Source organism: Terrapene carolina, unplaced genomic scaffold (assembly GCF_002925995.2).
Source record: "Terrapene carolina triunguis isolate 2854851 unplaced genomic scaffold, T_m_triunguis-2.0 Scaffold238, whole genome shotgun sequence".
Taxonomy (NCBI): domain Eukaryota; kingdom Metazoa; phylum Chordata; order Testudines; family Emydidae; genus Terrapene; species Terrapene triunguis.
In genome coordinates, this window is record NW_020664589.1 from 15,239,008 (window position 1) to 15,248,919 (window position 9,912).

General features: G+C 37.4%; 1 protein-coding gene across 2 annotated transcripts in view; it reads right to left on the reverse strand.

The window, feature by feature from the left end:
- Positions 1-1,814: 1,814 nt before the first annotated feature.
- The window catches only part of PDCL (phosducin like), an 8,722-nt gene continuing 624 nt past the window's right edge, over positions 1,815-9,912 (reverse strand). The window contains exons 1-5 of one of the 2 annotated variants that reach the window (XM_026657341.1): positions 9,829-9,912; positions 9,679-9,742; positions 5,033-5,204; positions 4,182-4,363; positions 1,815-2,590 (exon numbers count right to left, since the gene is read on the reverse strand). In XM_026657341.1, coding sequence (XP_026513126.1) covers positions 2,039-2,590; positions 4,182-4,363; positions 5,033-5,198 — 900 coding nt within the window. In that variant the 5' untranslated portion in view covers positions 5,199-5,204; positions 9,679-9,742; positions 9,829-9,912 and the 3' untranslated portion in view covers positions 1,815-2,038. The remainder of the gene's footprint in view (positions 2,591-4,181; positions 4,364-5,032; positions 5,205-9,678; positions 9,743-9,828) is intronic. The other variant, XM_026657340.2, reaches the window with a different exon arrangement.

A 9,912-nucleotide genomic window follows, 5' to 3' on the forward strand; every position in this document is an offset into this window, starting at 1 on the left:
TTGTTGTATGTAAAGTAAATAAGGTTTTTAAAATGTTTAAGAAGTTTCATTTAAAATTAAATTAAAATGCAGAGCCCCCCGGACCGGTGGCCAGGACCCGGGCAGTGTGAGTGCCACTGAAAGTCAGCTCGCGTGCTGCCTTTGGCATGTGTGCTATAGGTTGCCTACCCCTGTCCTAAGCCCTTGTAACAGAATGTTCTGACATAGCCATGGCAGTAAAAGGAAGCAATTTTAATTTACATGATTTCTATTGAGAAGAAATAGTAGATCAGTTCTGGCTGCTCACAAAGAACTAAGGTCATAAAGACAATTGAGTTCAGCTGAGTCCAAGTGTTAAAGCCAACAGGGGATAGTGTGAAATTTTAGCCCAGGCCTCACTAGCCCCCACATGGGCAGCGTAAATCAGGGCTTTGCAGAAAGTTGGGAAGCCACAGAAATGGCTTCTCTATTTCTCTCAAGTCTGAGACATCATCTACTGGGACACTAAGAGATCCAGATGCAGAAGATTCCTTTCCAGTCTCTGTGTGTATGTTTGCAGCGTTGTTGTAGCCATGTTGGTCCCAGGATATTAGACACACATGGTGCGGAAGGTATCTTTTGTTGGACCAGCTTCTGTTGGTGAAAGAGACCAGCTTTCCAGCTTTCCCAGACCTGAAGAAGAGCTCTGTGTAAGGTACTGAGAGCTCTGTATAAGCTTGAAAGCTGGTCTCTTTCGCCAACAGAAGTTGGTCCAATAAAAGATATTACCTCCCGCATTTTGTCTCTCTATTTATGTGTTTGTCCTTTAAATTCAGGGATAGTTCTCAACCATAATATTCCAACGCACCTTGCTCCCCTTAACTGAAAGGTGTAATATGAATGAACTGGGAAGGGAACAGAATTTAGTACTGATTTAACATAAATTTCTGAGGGAATTTTACAGATGGTGAGTGAAATCCTGGCTTCATCAAAGTTAATGGCAAACCTCTCTTCACCCTGTATTTTGTCAGCTATAGTCACTGGGATGTCATACAACACCCCCTCTTTTAGCTATTTGCGATGGATTGCTTTTAACGCTGGCCTCCCTCTGCTCAAGTAACCATTAGCAAATTCATGGATCAATATTTTAAAAGGCTATAGGGAGCATCATTTAGAGAGTTCTGAATGAAGAACAAGTCTACATTTAGATCCAATATAGGGTTAAATAATGAAGACCCCTGTTCCACTAAAGAATAACTTTTAGGATGGAGTGGTGAATTGTGCTAGTTAGCAAGTGAGAGGGGGAAATACTCTCCATTGTCAAAACTACAAGACTTTTGAAGAGTGGAACATGTAAGAGGCAGGGAATGGGATATGGGGCTTTTCACTTTTGATTCCCTGGTGTGAATCCAGCTTCAGGTTAGCAAAGATTAAAGCTGTTCTTGTAATGGACTGTCTTAGAAAGCTCATGAGAGCTCATGGTCTCAATCCTATTCCTTTGGTGTAAGTGTCCACTTAAAAAAAACAACAACCAAAAACCCAAACCCCACCTTCTCCATTGGTAGCCCTGCCGACTCTCTAAGCAAAAGCCTGATTGAATGAACAAATAGGGATTAGATTCCCCCATGTCAGGGTTCAGATGATGCTTCCTGTGACACATCTCTTCCCTGAACAGAAGACTTCAGTTCCCAGGCCACCAAGCCAGGGCTTTCTACTAGCACCAATTAACCGTCTATATAATTCAAAGGATGAGGTGTCTCAGTCCCAGTGATATGTAGAACAGGACTGACTATGTAACAATCAATTTAAGATTTGCTTCACATTTATACACTTCAAAAACACTTTACTAAGTGCAAGACAGTTTTAGTTTACATTTTATTGAAGTAATTTAACAAAATGTTAAGAATTCTTTACATTACATAGAATAAAGACTCAAAGTACTAATGGGCTAAAAGCCAAAGTGCATGGGAGGGAGGGGAAAAATATACAAAAAAATACAGAAAAGAACAAATGAACAATCTACAGCAACAAGAGACCCCACAGGGCAACCCCAGCTTACTGAACCCTTCGTTCACTTTTTTCAGTCTATCTCCAAATCACTGTCTTCACTATAACGTGCAGATGGGTTACATATGGAAGTCAGCAGCAGCAGATCCTTCTCTGGGAGCAGACCACACTCCTGTAAAAAAGCCTCCAGGTCCACGGCAAAAAAATCTTCTCCAAGCTGGTCGGTGATTCGGACAAAGTTGCCAATTAGCTCCCCTCCCTTATAGATGAGCAAAGCAGGTAAAGCATTATTAGTAAAGCGAGTGCTGGCACCAATCAGGGAACTCTTTACTCGACAAAATTTGACTGTTGGGTACTCAGCAGCAAGACAGATCATGCAGCCATTCACAGATTCAGAGCCAGGGATGTCATCTTCATAGATGTGGATCATGATCAACGTGTTCTTGTGTTCTTTATCAACTGTGTCCAAAAACCCTTCCCCACTGATGATCTCAAAAACCTGCTTAAACTGCTGCCCACTATGCAGCTGCTGCCTCATCTCCTCCATTCGCTGTTTCCTGTATTGCTGTAAAAAATCTTCATCATCTTCGCCATCATGAATCATGTTATATTCTTGTAAAGTCATCTATAACATGCGCAAAGAAATGTTATAAATACACCAGAGAGAGAAATCTAGAACTCCATACATGTTACATGCAGTTAGTATTTAAATCAATGATGGACAGAGTTTCACCTGCATCATTCCTCATCTTTAATACCCAGGTACAGATCATGGAGGCTAGAATTCCCACCATAAGATGCTCCATTTTGATCCATCCGGAAAGCACATCTGATAAAGATGGAGCTTCCTACATTGGGACTTCTAGCCTTCATAGGCTAGATTAAAAGTGAGTGACTATAACGTGCTCCTATTTTATTCAAATTAGCTATGGCCACAAGTTCCAAGTAAGATGCCAATACTGCTCTTAGATGGGCAGCTTGGACATTGTTTCTAATTTGAGTGGATACTGTCAGATTCCTAGTTTGTTTTTTCATTTTTTTTTTTTTTTTTTTTAAAGTAAATAGAGTAAATCTCTATTAGAAACAACATTTATTTCCATACCAGATTTATTTCTTTGGCAAAAATAAATGTTCCCATGTTTTCTCTGGAATTGGAATTAACTTGGGTTTTATGACTATCATCTTTCAACATCTTGCTTCATTAACCATGTTAGCCATCATGCTCTAGGTGTAGGGTTTGTTAGTTTAGGTTGTTGCAGTCAGCAGGGGAGCACAGAAAAAAAAAAAAAAAACCCAGCGAAAACCAGTGATTATTTCAGGCAGAGAGAATCTCTTAGCAAATGTGAAGTTCATGTAAATTAAAAACAAACAGATACCTAAAATTCAAGCAATCTCCCCCCATTATCACTTTATGATCTTAAACTGTTGGGTATGAGTGACCAAATGTAACTAACAACTCATGAACATAATACTGGTTTATTGTCAATAGCAGCATGTATCAACTTTAGCAACCTCTTCAATTAGATTCATAGGAACTGGTAATACAAGTCAATTGACCAAAACATCCCACTTAGTTTTTAAATAATTTACCACCTTTGACATTTTCTATCTTTGAGGACCAATGCTTTCCTATCAGTTTGAAGACTAAGCTGATCTCTTAACATTCATTTACCACACATTATAATCAATGAGGCCTCCTGGAAAGCAGACATCTTACACAACACTCATTAATTTACAAGATGAAGTTATTTTTCAGGCAGAGTTGCTGCACTGCCTTTTTTTTTTTTTTTTTTTTTTTTTTTCTATCTTGTTATTAAATTTTTTTTTTTTATATAAGAAAATTTTTTTTTTTTTAAGGAGTTTTGTTTCTCTTTTTTTTTTTTTTTTTTTTAAACTGTTTCACAAACTTGGAAATAAATTTGATGAATGCATACAAGGAAAATACACCGTGTCTGATACAGACTCTGTCAATGGTCTTGGGCCAGTCACTTAACACTTGAGTGTATAACATCTTCAAAGCACTGCACAAACATTAAATAATCTTGACACTACTCCTGTGAGGTAGATAATTATTGCGCTATCTCAATTGTTCCACTGTTTAAAGCAATAATAAATGACTGCCACGCAAGGATTCATGATTTTTTGCAAAGCAGCTGAAAAATGGAAACTGGTGAAATTTATTAGCACAGAAGTCTCTCACTGTGCTCCCAGGTTACCTTTCCATTGATTTTTTCCTGAAGTTCTTTCTGCTTCTGTTTATCCTCCTCTTCATCCATGTGAGATCTGCAGGTCATGGATAATTTTTTTATAAGTCGTTCCATCTCTCTACACTGCTCCTCTCGCTGCTCCGTCTCCAGTTGTTTGAATCTTCGCCAATCATTTATGACACCCTTTGGACCTGAAGGTAAAACATGCAGGCATTTTGCTTAGACAGAAACAATCTCTGTCTACTGCACTTTCCATTCAGGATCTCAGAGTCCTTTTCAAATAGCAGTTATTTGTACAAATAGGACCATGTTTTAGGCTTATTGTATATTGCTCAATATACTATAATAAAGCATAGGAATGGTAGCAAGTAACTCCCCATTTCTGCAGTTGACTCCTATGTCCTTGAACAAGTCACTCAATCTCTCTGTGTCTGTTTTCTTATCTGTATAATAGGAATAAAGCTTACCTATATTACTTTCCTATTAACTTCAAAAGGATGTTGTGAAAATTAATATCTGTACAGAGTTTTGACACATTACCACCATCCAGGTTTAGAGGTATCTTCCAGCAGTTAGTATGGAAATATTTCCTTTTCATAGCGATAGAAGTGATGGGGCGGGGAATCAATTGATGGTGAAATAATCTGCAAAAGCCCCAGCACAAAAGTGTGTTCCATGATGTGCAGACAGCAGCAGTCCTCATCAATTTCACCTTACTATTATCCTGTTGCGGGGCCTAATGAAAAGTGCTACTATTGAATGTCCTATTTAGGTATGTCCCAGTTGTGTGGGTACTGATTCCTCTCCCCCAGTACTGGACAGGCATGCACAGGAGGATAAAATATTTTATGTCACAGTACCTGTGTTAACTGCAGTGCCATCGCTACTCAGCTCCACCTCCCCATCAACCATCTCAGGAATGGTGCTCTCTCTGACTTTATCTTCTTTCTCACTGTCTTCATCTTCACTGCTGCTGTAGTAGTACTGGAGCTTCTCACCAAGCAGTTTATCATCTAAAGTAGTCATTGTATTCTAAAAAGAGATGGGCAGATCAACATCAATGCATCTCTCCTTTATACAAGCACACACACACAATATCAAGTATCACCTCAAATGTATAGTATTAGCCCTATACTCCTCCAGAGAAAAATATGAAGGCTGTCTATTCAAATGAGAACAGTTTATAGACCATTACTAACAAGACTAGGCTACAACTGGCCAACCTCTTTGTGAATGAATTGATAGTTATCATTTCAGATGTGTTTATTTTTAAGCCAAAAACAAACAACAAAAAGCTCTTTATTACAAAGTTTCTTCTTCAATAGATAAAGTATGAGGCATTCAAAATATTTATTCACTGAGGATAGTTCTGCTGATTAACAATGGTTCAAGATCGCTACATACCCAACCCTAAAACCTGAGCCAATTACATTTCCTTCTGGATTTGTTACATTTATTAAGTTTCAACTTTAGTATTTTATGTGCGCAATTACTAATCTTTTAGCAATGGCGAATGATGATCGGAACATGATCAATGAGATAAATAGTTGTATGCACTTTTGATAAGATAGCAAAGCCGCTTACGCAATAGAAGCTTGCAGTGAAAATTCAGAAAAAAACAGGAATGTTACAATACAGTTAAAAGTTAAATTCTAACCCTCATTCCTTACCCCCACCCTCCCTTATAAAGAAAAGGAGACAGTGCGCAGTATCCAGTTGTATCTCAAGAAATATCTTTCAGGGTTTCTTTTAGAAGCTCATCTCTCGGAGATTATTACTAAACATGAAAAATTCTATGTAGGCTCAAAGTTGGCACCTGGTCTCTTTCCAGAATCAAACAGAATCTCAGCAAACCTCCCGCAAATCTCTTTTCTCAAATGTACGTACTGCAAGAGTGGAAAAAGAAAGAAAGATATATATTTGAACCAATGGTGTTTTGTGTACTATTAACTGTCAGTTTCACAGGTCATTTCACAATAAGGATAAGCTCTGTAGCAAGAGGGGAACTCTGCTTTTGGCATTAGTCAGTGCAGTTGCAAGTTTGCAATTTTTACAAAATGTAATTATATTAGTAATTCATATAGTACCAGTGTGCAAATAAATAATTATATTTGGCAAATAAGTTGTTTTTGCTAATCTGCCTACGCAGGATCGCAAGCAGTTAACATTTCACAAAGCTCATTTTCACTTTAATAAAACTCAGTTGTAGCATATTACGCAAATTGATAATGCTGGCAACTCAGATACTAACAGAAGTGATACAACAAGGCTTGGAAGAATTAGATTTTTACTGGTAAATATTGATTTCACTACACAGACACAAACCAGCAAAAAATATTTCCATTGATAATAATCGAAACATACAGATAGGCAAAATAAGAAAAATGCTGCTTGAGAACTTAGTTTGATTTAAGGATATTTATTTTGTACATGAGAATGATAATTTGTGTTTTAATGGTTATAAAGCTTTAACTTCTATCATTAAACCATTATTGTCTGACCCTCTGGTAGTTTCCCACAACTGTGAAAATTTAAATAGATAAAAAGATAAAAAAATGCTTAAAAATATCATCATCAAAATTAAAAAAAGTTAAAAACTGAATTTGCCAAGCCAATATAAAATAATCACAATTGCCCTTAAATCCATCAACTGACCTGAGTTATACCATTTCTCCATCTAAATACCTTTCTGCTGGCTAGAGATTAGCCAATGACAGCAGTAGGATGATATTCCCTGAAAAAGCTATCTGGGGTATTAGTAATTTACATACAGCCTCTCATACCAAATGTGTGTAAGAACAGACAGTGTCAAACATCAGAGACCACAAGCTGAATTACTGCCTGAGGCCATAAAGAGAGTTCAGAGCTCCACTAACAGCTTCCACAACAATTCTCCAGAGCTGATGGAATAAAAGCAAACCCTTCACTGGTGTGAACTGCGATCCTGAACAGCTTGCTGTAAAACTGAGAAACCTATTCCCAATTTTTTTTTGGGGGGGTGGGGTGGGGTGAGGGGGGTGTATGAGTATGTGAGATTGACTCTATATCATATGTTGATGAAGTGGACCTAAAAGTCTGTATTCCTATGAAGAGGGCACAATCTATATTGTAAGGAGAAAGTAGTGTTTTTAGGTTTTCTACCCACCACTAGCATGATCTGCAAACTGTTGAAAGTAGGATTATGCAGATTAATGAGTAGATAGCCAGATGGTTCAGGCTAAAAGGTGATGAAACAGGATTACCGAGATTATTTTTCAGAGTAGAGAAAAATTACACAGAAGATATGGCCTGTATCTACCCTAGAGAAACACAGAGGTAACCAGCTAGTATTTGGGGTAAGGTACATTATCATATTTGACTAATAGCACAACACATCACACTGTCAAAAGACAGCTGTATTTTTCTAATTGTTCATCCATATATGAAACAGGGCCCATGGAAAATGGAAATCAAGGAATGAAAGAAGTTCATGCCCTTAAAACCCCCTGCCAACTTTAAATTGAGCCAGAGAGATGCTCTGTCATGCTGAATTTAGGTATTCTATTTTATTTCCATGTACTACTGTAAAGTGTTTAGAGATCCTTAGCATTATGTCTGCTCAAGAAATTAAAGTGTTCGATTACATTCAGGAGACCTGGGATTGGAGGCGATTCCCTGTTCTGCAAGAGATAATTAGTTTTGCTTAAGGGCTTGGTTGTGGGAGAATTCTGATTTCTTTTTGCCTTCTCTTCTGCTTGCACACCAAGCAAACTATTTTCCAATACAAAGGAAAAGTAGAGCAAAAGAAACCAGAAAAAAAAAAAAAAAGTGGGTACCATGTATGCCTGAGGCCTGTATCCTGACACAAAATTCCAATTGTTTTCTGTGTATCAAATGGAACTCAAATTAACATGATTAATTTACAGATTTTTCTAGTTATAGTGCACCATCTAACAGGCAGATTTATGTACAAAACAGAGATATTCTGCTTATTTCAAAATAACTCAGAGGTAGTTGCACACATGATAAAGCAAGTCTGCAACTATATGTCTTCAAACTGATCACCTCAGTTCTCGCAAGCTAAATAGGGTTGGATTGGGTCAGTTGTCGGTTGCAAGACCACCACGGTACAACCCTAGTTCTGCAAAAAGTCGTTTTGGTGATTCTGTAGGTGGTTCATTTCTCTTTAGTTGATAACAAAAAGCCCAAAAGCATCTCAAGTCCCTCTCTAGTATGGTGCTTTTGTTGTGTACAGAGGGGAAAGCTTTAGAAGATCACTCCTGGGCTACCATAAGACAACATTTAATAGTTAACTTAGTGTTTGACCTTAAATATTGGAGACGATTTGTATCGTTCTATTTTTGACAAGATTCATTACAACTAATTAGCTATAATTAGTCTTGGAAGGATTAAATTTTTATCAATAAATGCTGGCAAGTGTTGATTTCACTGTACAAACACAAATTGAACAACATATTCCCATCAATAATAAAAATGTACAGATAAGGCAAAGCAAGAAAAATACTGCTTGAAAACTTTTATTAAAGGATATTTACTTGGCATATTTTGTGTTTTAATGGTTATAATGCTTTAACTTTTTAAATCTGTGTCTAATATTAAATAATTACTGTCTGACCCTCCCCATAACTTCCTGCAACTCTGAAAATTGAAAGAAAAAAACCACCCATAACTTTCCACAACAGTGAAAATTTAAACTGATAAAAATAAAAAAATGCTTAAAAATAAATATTGCCATCATCTATCAAAACGATAAAAAAAAAAAAGCAAATTCTGCCAAACTTAGCTATAATGTTTCATAGGGATCTAATTTGTGCTCAACTTCTATATTTGGTGTATTTACCCCAAACTGGTCTGTTATTCCATCTTACTTTTGTTGTTTAAAAATTAATTTCAAGACAGAATATTTTAGCACACCTAAAGTTTTTTGCCATCAGCAGGAAACCATACAATGGTTTTGACACTTTGCAGATATGAATGTAGATGAAGCCAGGGTCTCCTGGTCTGTGCTGTTCAAGTGCAATGGATTTATTGTGAATTATTCAAGCGGGGAATGCAGAATTACTAAACTCAGATTAATGTTATTAAAAATGAATCTCTAATCAAACTAAGCTTCTGCCTGCACTTGTTCTGTCTCTGCTTCTGGCTGTTTGCCCCACATATGGCTTACATCTGGGCCTTAGAATGAGGGTGGTCATGTGTACAACGGAAGAACAAAGGTGGCTCTCAAGGCAGACATAGAAAGGAAACAATGTCCTACATTACTTGATTTATTAATGTTACCTGAGCAAAGGGTACAGGAAATCAGTATACACAGCCTATAACTACAAGAAAACCTGAATGGAATAAATGTACATGTAGCTGGTCACAGTAGAAAAAGTGATGGGAAAAGTATTTTCCCCCTCCTTGTTTTGTACAAACATTTAAATAAAATAAAATAAAATAAAATAAAATAAATAAATAAATAAGAGGCCTGGGCCCATAAACCAGAAACAAATCGGAGACTCACGGTTCCTGGCTCGTTTGCAATGCTGACCTCTGGGCCACCTCTAGGCCAATGCTGGTCTCTCTCACTAGAAATGCAGATGTACAAACACAAATGTCAAAAAGGGACCGAGAAGAGCTCTCTGTGTAACAGATATTTCTCACCAGGTTTTACCTTCAGTCTCCAACCCCATCAGCTCTGGAAAGTGTCAGGTGCGGCTATGGAGCTGTAGGCACAGCAGCTCCAGAAAGGATCCTG